At 37.4% G+C, this 12,329-nt stretch overlaps 1 protein-coding gene across 2 annotated transcripts in view; it reads left to right on the forward strand.

Moving 5' to 3' along the window:
- The window catches only part of UGGT1 (UDP-glucose glycoprotein glucosyltransferase 1), a 71,868-nt gene that overhangs the window by 23,248 nt on the left and 36,291 nt on the right, over positions 1-12,329 (forward strand). For both annotated transcript variants that reach the window (XM_063442222.1, XM_063442223.1), the window contains exons 9-20: positions 265-365; positions 574-673; positions 1,335-1,395; positions 2,864-2,955; positions 3,689-3,839; positions 5,214-5,333; positions 6,446-6,531; positions 7,152-7,287; positions 7,797-7,928; positions 8,896-9,060; positions 10,361-10,481; positions 10,779-10,877. In XM_063442222.1, coding sequence (XP_063298292.1) covers positions 265-365; positions 574-673; positions 1,335-1,395; positions 2,864-2,955; positions 3,689-3,839; positions 5,214-5,333; positions 6,446-6,531; positions 7,152-7,287; positions 7,797-7,928; positions 8,896-9,060; positions 10,361-10,481; positions 10,779-10,877 — 1,364 coding nt within the window. The remainder of the gene's footprint in view (positions 1-264; positions 366-573; positions 674-1,334; positions 1,396-2,863; positions 2,956-3,688; positions 3,840-5,213; positions 5,334-6,445; positions 6,532-7,151; positions 7,288-7,796; positions 7,929-8,895; positions 9,061-10,360; positions 10,482-10,778; positions 10,878-12,329) is intronic.

Genomic DNA, 12,329 nt, shown 5'->3' on the forward strand with positions numbered 1-12,329 from the left:
TATGCATTTTATTCTCCCTCCCCCAGAACTTTATTCATCAGTTTTACACTGTCTTAACATAAACCCTGTATGTAAGTCCAGCAAAATGCACTGATGCATCCTTCTAACTCCAAGTCGTATCTCTCTAGTTGAGCCTACCTGCATTAATACGTTAAGCTTTGCAACCTTTGTATTTCAAGTAATACCTTTATAATGTGCATCCCTCTGCCTGCTGCATTAAATCCACAGTAATACCTGACGCTAACTTAAATTCTTGGTTTTCAGACAGATATATCCAGAGCTAAAAGAACAGCTGAAAGAATTGAGAAAGCATTTAGTAGAAAGTACCAATGAAATGTCACCCTTGAAAGTTTGGGAACTGCAAGGTACTACACTTCTGTCTTTATTATGTGATATTCATAGTGTCAGGCCTGTGTTTCAGTAGCACAGTGCTGACATACTGGTATTGTCTCGTCATTCTCTAAATTTAGGTTGCATTTCTCATGTTTAAAGGAACACTACAAACATTTATTCCTAACAGTAGAGTGTTCTATCAACTATTTTAGATTATTACATTTTTTTGTTTTTACTCAGATCTCAGTTTCCAAACTGCTGCCCGTATCCTGGCGGCTCCTTCTTCAGAAGCTCTATTGGTTTTGAAAGATTTGAGTCAGAATTTTCCAACGAAGGCCAGGTAATGTGCATCTGTTTTCGCTAAACACAATAAACACATGATTGAGCCCACTTCAAATACCAATCAATTTAAAGAGATTAGTTGTGACCTTTAAAGTGACTTTATTATATTATGTTATATTATTATATTGCTTGGCACATCTGCAGAGACAAGTATACTGAGCTAGTGACTCTTCAACCAGTCCCTTGGTTTTATATATATATTCCATTGGAATAGTATGTTTAATCCCTAAATCCTGTACCATGGGTGGTCTTTCGGGACTGTTCTAAGTCCTCTCGTTATAAGACGTCATGTCTTTCATGACAATGAATATGTAATATGTGAATTCCAGTTCATAGATACATATGCCATAGATATGTTTCTATGACCCCGAAAGAAATCACACGAGAACACAGATATTAAATGATATATCTGTGTGCAATAAATTGATTTATTCCAAAGTCGTGGCATTGTGATTTCGATTCTTCAATAAATCTGCCTTGGACCACATTCCTGATATTTCACTGCTATAGAATTAGATTATGCCAATCGATAGCCTCAACTAGTAAGTAAAAGATCAAGTGACGCAGTGGAGACAAAGCTGGTCCGGAAGGGAAATGTGTATAGATAGTGCTAGCCATCTCAGTACTGTAATATGCAGTTTGATTATTTTTTTTGACAGATCATTAACAAGAACAGCAGTGGATGCAGCGCTTCGCCGAGAAGTGGAGGAAAACCAGAAGGTGAGAGTTTTAGATTTTCGTTCTACAGTACAATTATATAAATTAATATTGGTTCTTTTTTATTTTTCATTGTCTACTGTTTGCAATATTGTGTACTGTTTGCAATATTTGTCCAGTAGTCCTAGATGGCAGTGATTCCAGAACAACAATATTGGTAATCTGGACAATTTCATCCATAGAGATAATGTCTAGGGCAGGGATAGGCAATCTTCTGCACTCCAGAAGTTGTGGACTACCTCTCGCCTGACGCTTTGGCAACATTATGGTTGCAAGAGCATTATCGGAGATGTAGTCCACGACATCTGGAGTGCCCAATGTTGCCTTCTCCTGACTTAGGACATCAGGCAGTTTAGAGGCTGAAAAATTCTAGAATGAGAAAGAAGAAACCTATAGAACACAGAACACGTGAAAACATTGGGAAATGGAATGAAATGTGGGGCATAACAAGGTCAATATGGCTAGGGAGATGCCTATGTTTCTTACTAGTTTAGGACTCTAAAGAATTCCGTGCATTAATGTGAGTACTCTTGATATATGTGATATGGAAACCAAAAAAAAAGCCAAACAGAATATATCCATAGTTATAAAGACTGAAATATTATAGGGATGATATAAATAGTATTTATAATAAAATGTACAGTCAACTGAGACATCGTATTGCTATTTTGGACTGGGGAAAGGTAATTTATTTTTACTTTTTGAAAACATTTTTCTGTGGATTACTCCTTTATATTGGATCAACCACAGCAACAGGAATGTGCCAAAGATTGAATCTGATATATATATGATTTATTTAGGGCACCATAAAACAAGAGATTCAGTGTGTCAAGTATTATATACAACTCAGAGCTGCTTGGGGGGGGGGGGGGGAGGGGAGGGGGGGGGGCGGGGGGGGGGGGGGGGAACAGCCTCCAAATCAATTCTGGCAAATCTTCCTCAAATTTTATCTCCTGATCTCACTGCTTTTTGAGTCGGCGAGGATGAAACTCAAGAGAGCTGTCAGGTGGTTGGCCGTTAAAATGCTTACCCACAGCCAAACGCTGCACTGGTGCTAAATGCAGGTTTTGTTTCCAAGTTCGTGAATTACCTTATACTTCTTTCCCAATTTCCATCCTTTAGACGTGAATCAGGATGTTCTATGCTCTTTGTTCTATTTTGTTTCCATGTGTTCCAGTTGTTCAGATAGAGCACTCCATGATCACATACTGGATGAGATGCTAATCTGTTCTTATGTTAGATGTGGCTTTTGCTAGTGCTTTAAACATGGTATATACTATTAATGAAAATGGAATTGTACTACTAATGTAAATTTAAATGATTTGCACGGTCTTGTTTTCTAGTCCAAAATGTATCTAGTAGATACAGGATTAGTTATCTTTTAGGAGCTTAGGGTTATATTGCATAAATCTCTTCATGGTTGGTACTGAAGATGTATCTTCCATTATTAATAATCTTTTTATTTGTACAGTATTTCAAAGGTTCCTTGGGTATACAGCCAGGAGACTCTGCCTTATTCATCAATGGATTACACATTGATCTAGAAAGTCAGGATATATTCAGGTAACTATCGTGTGGGAGCAGTCCTAATGACTCAATCCTGATAAATGACACATGACTGGCAAGCAGGGCAAAGTTGACAAACTGGGAAGATTCACAGTGGACACGTCAGCAAAATGATTGACTAAAAAAAATAAAGTCTTCAATTACCGCAGCATAGTCTTAATATTCCATATACTATTATCCTTTCATAGTCATTGGAACCAGCATTAAAACTAAAAAATCTTATTTAGTTGATGTTAGAATGTTTTACCAACGATTCTACAAGTCACTTCTGGTTTTAGTTTTGTCCTGAAGTATGAAATTCACTTTAAATTCCCAGCATTTCTCATTTTAGTCAATAACCCTATCAGAGCCCAGCGGGCCATTTCATACCACCATTTCCATTTCTAGTCTCCTTAGTCCCCTGGACTGACTTTAATTGAATACATTATACAGTATGAGCAATGAGGTACCCCCTCAAATACATTGACTTCAATGGCTTGATCTTTTATGGGTGACCAATGTTCATCCAGCTGCTGATGTCTCTTGAAGCATCAATCAGTAGTTTCATAGTTGTTAAGCGGTATGCTTTGCTATGTGCTTCTAATAGAACCTTTTCTGGAGTCTATATTTATTGAGCCTGATCCAATGGAAATGACGGGACCATAAGAGATTAGAGATCGAAGTGTTCAATCAGTGAAAAGCTAACAAATGGTTTGGTTCTTTAATACCGTTTATATGTACATCCCTACAGTTTGTTTGATATATTGCGCAATGAAGCTCGGGTGATGGAAGGTCTTCATCGATTAGGGATAGAAGGTCCTGCCCTGCACAACGTTCTCAAGCTCAATGTTCAACCCTCAAATTCAGACTATGCTGTGGATATCCGTAATCCTGCCATAATAGTGAGTAGTAGCAGCACCAGATCCAGTGACTGAGAGAATAATGCATGCCATGCATAGATGGCCCAAAAGGAAATTGTTTCCTGACACACCAGGCTAGAGGTCCTCTCCATTTTTAAATGCAATAATAATAACAGAGGACAATTAAAATGAACAGCAGTAAAAATACTACATTTTTCCATTGTATGCAGCACATTTGCTGCTTTTGAGGCTACCAGAAATTTGCTGATGAGCACGTCCTGGTGCATAATAATATTGTAGTGGACTGAGATCATGGAATTTGCAGTCAGGAGAGTTGATAATTTTAATATAATGGACAGGGGCAATGTGAGTTGTAGAATAGTGTGAGTAACAGTGGACAATGGTTGGATAGTGATAGTTTGGGTTAAGGAATTTGGGTTAAGGAAAGGGACACTTTAGGCATTTCTTCTCAGTTAAAGGAGTCCAATAATACTGTACCTCCATCCAGTGTTAACCCATTTTTGAGCAGTTTAACACTGAATAAAGCACACCCCAGCCCATACTAGAGGTGTGGCTAAGACAGATATTACACTCTTTCTGCTAGCCATACCAATTCATACCAGCAGTGGTGACTGTGATAGACTGAATGCAGTCAGCTAACACTCTCAGCCAGTCACAACCACCCATTGCTCAGACTAACTCTTGTGTGGAGGTCATGGGTTGCTGGGGACTCTTGTTTAGCGTTAAAACATTAAAAATGAATGAATTGCGTCTGGCAACTCTATACACTATAACCACTTCAATTAGTTGAAGGGGTTACAGTGCCTACCGTGTCCCTTTAGGGAAGAGTGGGCAATAGGAGTAAAGGAAGAGCACACGGTGTCAACACAGTTGTGATTTAAGGAGAGGGAAGGGAGACTTAAGAAAAAACTCTAATCAGAAGAAATATTTATTCTCTATGAATGTTATCATGACGGAATATGTTTATCTTGGCCCCTCTATGGTTAATTACTGTGCATATACTCACGCTGTATATAGTCGGAGCCTCCTGTTTGGACAAACTGGGCTCTCAATATGTCTGAATATACCCTTGCTAATAACAAGGGAACATTTTGAGCCTTGACAATAGCAAAGGTCCCATCATTAAAATGATAGATGACGCTATACACCCTGATATTTACCATCACACACAGAAATCCTCGGTTATACACATTGAGCCCACTCTCATTACATACGAAACAGGTCACTCAACACACATTCTTTCCTTGTCTGTCGTCCTTCTTCCTATCTCTTTGATGCAAGCCGTAATGTGCAGATGTGCATCATTTACCCATCTGAAGAATTTTCCAAGGATGCAACATGTTTTTTTATACAGATCAGACGTTCTCGCTGACTTACATTTTGTATTTGTTACAGTGGGTGAATAATTTGGAGATCGACAGTAGATATAACTCATGGCCATCAAGCGTTCAGGAACTGCTCCGTCCCACATTTCCTGGAGTAATTCGACAGATCCGCAAAAACTTTCACAACTTTGTAAGTCGAAATGCTATTTAAAGGGGTAAATGGAGGATGTTTCTTTCTGCTTTGTTTATAGAAAACTCTTTGTACACGTTCCAATAATAAACAAATATGTCTATTAATATAAAAGGAATACATTGGAAATGTATGTTTGTCATTCGGTATATATGTAGTGTCTCTGGAATGTGCTTTCTATCATGCAATAACAAATCTACATGCATGCCATGATAAAGACCTTATGTCTGGTCTGGTTTCACTTTGTGTGGGCAATTTCTCTTTGATTTAGCCTAAATAAGAAATAGAACTCGGAGCTTAGCATGTTAAGGTGGTTGTATTCTGAAAGGAACATTCAGTAAATGATTTAAGAGTTAATTGTAGTAAAGTTAGGGGACCTCGGTTCAATGTTAATACCTTCAGAGCAGATTAACACTGAATATGGGTGTGTGGCCACCCACAGCCCAGCCCCCATTGGAGTTATAACAGAGGCAGAGATTATTCACTACCTTAGTCATACCCATTCATAACAGGAATGTGTAGCTATGATAGGCTGAATGCAGTCAGCTGACACGAGCCACCAAACACAGCCACCAATTGTTGCTCAGGCTAATGCTTCATTAGCCCGAGATGTGTAGAGTGGATGGGCTGCTCAGGACTCTTGATGGTATTAAAACGAAACGACTGCACCAGGGGACTTCAGGCACCATAACCACTCCATGAGATGAAGCAGTTACAGTACCTAAAGTTTCCTTTTCAGTGTTCCTACTTATCTTAGTACATCAGGAGGAGAGAGTAACTTGTGATTGCTTTCCCGTTTGAATTTGTCAGCCTGTCTGAGCTGCTCCCTAAATAATGCCCAAGTTGTATTGATCCATACAGTTAGTTAATGGACAGATCCTAAAATCTTTGTAGAGCTTTCAACGGATTATAACCAGATTATGATTTCAGCCGTGCAGGCATTGTTAATAAGCATCTGCTTTCAAACCGTGTGCAGGGGTCTATAACACTCAACTCTAGGGAGGAATTGTGGAAATGTTGAGCTCTGGTGCATTCTCTATTGATTCACAGCCATATAATAGCTGGTTATGGGTTGCTATTTTTGTTCTAATGCTTTTTTTCTTTTCATTTAGGTTATCATTGTTGATCCTGTACACGAATCCACACCGGAGTTAATAAATGTAGCCGAAATGTTTCTTAGCAATCATATTCCTATCAGGTAAACCTGCTTGTTATTTGCTTCATTATAATAAACCTTGGTAGGGTTATTTTTCTTTGTGGTTTTTGTTTTGTTTTCTTTCACCTTTTTCTTTTTATTGTGGTTACCTGGAGGACACGTAATTAATGAATGGGAAGGGTCAAGTCAAGGAGTTTTAGCTTACCAGGGAAAGGGCACTACATGTGTGGGCTCCAGTGAAGTGGAAAACAACCAAATAATTAGTTTGTAATAGCGTTAGTGATTTATAGATTACATTTTTAGAATTTAGTTAATATTGATCCATCTTTTTGCACTTAAAATGTGACTATATTAATTTGCATACATACTCTGTCTATTGCACAACCTGAGGCTACCAAATAGTCTGTTTGTTGCATCTCAAAAGCACGCACACTTGAAACAAGACAGGTCAACGTCTTCATGGATATTGTTAATTTGTTGGTAAATAAACCTTTATTATTGGAGAGTAATTAAAAAGAGGACATCACACAAAAAGGCATTTTGAAAATCAGTTCCTCTAATGCAGCATTCTGTTAGCAAATTATTACACACTTGTGGACAGGATATTATGCATAAAATGAAACCCCCATGTACATCTTGAAACTGGTTTTGTTTAAATACAGGCTTGGCTTGGTGTTTGTTGTGAACGACTCTGAAGAAGTGGATGGTTTACAAGATGCTGGAGTAGCCCTAATAAGAGCTTTCAACTATGTGGCTGATGAAACTGACAATTATCAAGCGTTCCAGACAGTCATCTCGGTAAGGACCCTAACTACAGAATTAGGAACAGGTTTATCCTTGGACATTCTAGGCCAATGATGGCTGAACTTGGAATCCCTGATGTTTGGGAGTCCTATTTGAAGGCTTTACCGCTAATGTAGAGGCAAGATTTTTAAGACAAAACAAAAAAAAGCCATGTCTTTTTTGGATCCATTTTTAATCTATCCCCAGCCTGTCTTCTTTTTTATGCCATGTCTCAACTTAAAAATAATAAACAAAACCATTTCATACTAACCATACTTTAATGACAGCTTACATGCCAAGTGCTCTAGAGATGGCCTTTGTAACTGCACCTCACTAAGTTTTAAGTCTTCTCAGTTGCTGCCTAATGTCCATCTTGGCCAATGAGCCATATTCTTTACAAGTGTCTTTTTGATTTTCTAGAAGTGTCATTTTAAGAAGTACTTATTAATCCACCAAGTTCAACAGAGCAGAGTTTGCAAAATATTGGTTAATATGATATTTATTAACCCTTTTTCTCTGGACAGATCTACAATAAGGTTCGTGCTGGGGATAAGCTGACGGTGAAACACGTTACTGGCGTTCTAGAGGAGAAGTATCCCTACATTGAGATAAGCAGTATTTTGGGTCTGGACTCTGCATATGACCAGTTTAGAAAGGTATATGTTGTTTCTTAATTATTTTGATGGAATATTTGAAAATGCAGGTACATAGGTAGTTGGGGTTCCATACTTTCACTATACTTTAGAACAAGGATACGTTACCGTATTGAATGTTTTTGAGTCCAAATTTTTGATTTAATCAATAAGTACATACTTTAAAAATAACAAGCAGCGGGAATAAAATGCTATGGAGATTGCATACCTTGCCCAGTGTATCCCTCTCTGCATATGTAATTACTCTGTGATTAAAATAGTTTGTATAGGTTTACTATGTTCCATGGTGCATTCTATTTGCTAAATAGCGTAATACTGAAAATAAAGAAATGTAATGCACATAATTAATTGTATGGTTCCTACTCAAAATATATTGCAGCATGTGGCTTATTTAAATAACAGAAAAATACTGAATCCTAGTATAGCTTTCTATAACACAAAATATGAGTACTCAGACCTCCAAGGCAATAGGGTTAAAGCAGTAATTGATGGGGTCCCCTTCTCACATTTCTATGTTTCAATGTAATTTTTATTTCTTTTATATAAGATTTGGGACTCCAGTGTTGGCTGACGATAATACAGAAACTCAGCAGTTGTTCTGTCTTTAGTCACATAAACTATTCACTATGCACTAGTTATTCAGCCCTTAATACAGCTTTAATTAAGCACACAGGTGCTACTCAACGCCTTATCCATTTGGTAGAAATTAGTTTGAAACTTGCATTATTTGTAGTGCCAAGAGACCTTTACGCAGATCGTTCAGCTAAAAAAAGAAAATAGTATAAACACTGTGCGTTTCCAACAAGAAAAGAAACATTTCAGACATTTTTAATGATAATTTTACATGTAAAGTTTTAGCCTGCCTACTGTTTAACACATTATGATATGAACACGCTTTTGATTAAATAAATCAATATATGTGTGTGCTCTTACGTTTAGCCTGATTGCAGGATTGTTCTTTTTATTTCAGGAAGGGAAGGAGTACTTTCTGCAGACAGGACTGTCCCCGCTACCAGTAGTATTGTTTAACGGAATGCCATTTCCAAAAGACCAGCTGGAACCTGATGAACTAGAGACGGCAACGATGCATAAAATTCTCGAGACCACTAGCTTTTTCCAAAAGGCTGTATATTTGGTGAGATTCACAATCATCTCCTCAATAAAGAGTTCACGTGCCATTATAGTAGCAATAGGCACATCAGATTCATCCTTACTCCCAGTAACTGCACTCAATAAACTCTTTACTATCGCTAACACCAATGTAAAGGAACCCATTGGTAGAGTCCAATTAAGGTGCTCTGAAAAAATGTATTTCAATGTTAATTGTGTTACATTTGAAGAACGGTTGAGCTATTTTCCATATACATAATGGCAAGGTCACAGAGCCACACTACGTAACAACCGAGAATCCTGACCTTACATTGTCCTATATGAATTCATGTCTGTAAATAACAATATATTGAACTATATATATATGCTATGCTGTAGTTTAGTGGGGAGGCTGGTCTTTTGAGTGTCAGTGTAACTTGTATTGATTTGTGAGACTAAGAAACATAGAATGTGACGGCAGATAAGAACCATTCGGCCCATCTAGTCTGCCCAGTTTTCTAAATACTTTCATTAGTCCCTGGCCTTATCTTATAGTTAGGATAGCCTTATGCCTATCCCACGCATGCTTAAACTCCTTTACTGTGTTAACCTCTAGAACTTAAGAGTTCTCTCTCCACTTTCCTTCTCCAAGAACATCGAAACATGGCACCAGATTAAAATACTTGCACAGAAAACCTTTAAGTGAAGTAACCTGTGACAAACAAAACTAAGCAGACTTTTTTTTCTTACTGTAATTCCAGCATAATGAACTAGCCTTTTGATAGATTGCAAATGAAATTAGAATGCCCCACTCACGTAAAGGTAGCAGTTGTGATAAACAACAAAATGATATTTGAAGGTCTCTTACCCTTTCAAAATGATGTATCAATATTAGTTCATTAGAATGTAACACTAGAACAGTTTGAAGAAGCATCTAAGCTTATTAACACATTAACAAATGTATTATTAAAACAAACCGACTGATGGAAATAAAAAAAATAAAAAACTGTATATAATCAAACTAAAGTTTAAGAGGTTAAAAAAATAAAACGTATGTAACATTTTAGATATATTTTTGTTAACATTGGTGTATCTATCTGAACCTTACTAAGTGAGTTATTTCTTAAAACCTAAAGTTGACTAATGGAATAAAATTGCTGCTTCTTTGACTGATTTTGAATGACTGTTCTAAGCTACAGTTTTCCTGAGGAGAGGTACATTCCTTTCACTTTAGTATTTAAATAGTAAAGTGTGTTACGGTGATGCCTATCCAGTGGGATTTAATCAGTACGTATTACTAATGTTACTGTAATAATCATCCTGATTGTATATCTTACCTTGGACAGGGGGAAGTAACAAATGAGCATGATGTTGTTGATCACGTCATGAGTCAGCCCAACGTTGTTTCCAGAATTAACATGCGAATTCTGGAACCAGAGAGACACTACCTGGATTTTACAGCTATTAGTAAGTTCCTTATTTCAAGTCTCCTGAATATGCTTGAAATGACTGTGATATCTCTTCCACTTTATATTTACCTTGTTGGATCCCTTCTGGTGTAAGGCTGGGGTGTTAAACTGCTAGGATTTCGTCTGACGTGTCAGACTTAGACCATACCTCATCCTATTGTAGGCATGTTTTTTTACTCTTACCGATTTCATTTACCTTGTATCTTGCTTTTATTGAGAAGCCACAATACACATATTGGCCCTTATAAGGTTAGGTTTACTTTTTGTATTGAATTTGTGTCTTGCTTCCATGCAGATAACTATTTTGTGGATGATTATGCCAGATTCAGTGTTTTGGATTCCAGTGCCAAGACTGCAGCAGTAGCCAACAGTATGAACTACCTGACAAAGAAAGGTACGGGTATCCAAAGAGCAACTACATTGAGCTACTACTGTGATCACCGTGCGAGTAAAAATGTTTTCTCCCTTATAATGTTTTTTGACACTCCCTGAGTTTGCAGGAACTGAGTTCCTGTTGTCTTCAGTTAAGTAATAGTCAACCCAGTGAATTCTTTACCATTGTATTAGAGACCCTATCACTGGGAATTGTTGGGGGCTGGGGGAGAAAGATTTTTTTTTTTGTATTTTTTTTTTTTGTATTTTTTTTTTTTTTAAAGGAGAAGTTCTTCAAAACTTTTGTAAAGAATACAGGAAGATGGCTTTTTTAGAAAATATTGATTTTGTGGCAACACATAGACCTTCTGAAATGGCTGCTCCCAAAGCAAGCGCTATAGTTAGTGTCATTTATTGTTCTGCAGAGCGCCTCTTGTTGTTTGCAGAGGGCTATGTGTATTAAGTTGCAGATATGTTACTCCATTCTGATGCTCATGCACTGGCAGTCAAGGGCAGCAAAGCCACGCAGTCAGCTTAACTTCAATAAGGTTGTCTGGGTGGTGCAGTGGTCCTGTCACTTTAACCCTTCCACGATTACAGGTACATTCTGTTTTGAGATATGCAGAGAGGGATCTCTTAAATGATTTTAGGCCTGGGAAAGATTTGAAAGTGCCCGGGAGGTTATTCCATAGTCGTAGGAAAATGAGGATCAAGCCGCTTTCTTTTTGTATTGTGGTATACTAAATAAAGTGCTGGAACTGGATCAGAGGTTTAAATTACGAATGCTGCTCATTAGTTTTATTTATAAGGTAGCTGCACTGCAAGCACAGGAGCTTACTGCCGCTGTAACCCCATGACATGTCAGAAGTGCCACTGATCATTCTGTTTTTTTTTTTTTTTTTTTTTTAAATGTGCCTTACACATCTTTATTCCCTAAGAGATTAATTAGCGTTACCAATTCAAAAAAACTTGTAGATGCTATTTAGACCACCTGAGGTCTTGTGTTGATCATATAAGTCTGTATTGTGGAGCTAAGATCTCTGGCTGAAAAGCTGTGCACAACATGTATTTTCAAGTTATGCATAATTTTTCATTATTATTATTATTATTTTTTTGTCATTTACTTATTTATTTATTGAGGTAAACGCATGATAGTCATATTAGATGTTACACATAAAATATTAAAAAGCAACTATGGACAGCATGTATAAATACAGACAAGCTATACTTCATTTTATGTTAGGGAAAACATAAAGAACATAATAATCGCATTAATTAGAAACATATCTTGGTTATGTGGTAGCAGTCCAGTGTCCCAGTTAAAGAAGAGTAACAATGCAGGATGCTTTCGGGAGAGTCCCTGTCATGGATTGACCTATAACCTCCACGGGCAGTATAAAACTATAGATTATGACAGTCAGCCAGGTGATCGTACGCCCAGGTGTATGCGCAGACCAAGACAGAAAGAACCATA

Source organism: Pelobates fuscus, chromosome 2 (genome assembly GCF_036172605.1).
Source record: "Pelobates fuscus isolate aPelFus1 chromosome 2, aPelFus1.pri, whole genome shotgun sequence".
In the NCBI taxonomy this organism is placed as follows: Eukaryota; Metazoa; Chordata; class Amphibia; order Anura; family Pelobatidae; genus Pelobates; species Pelobates fuscus.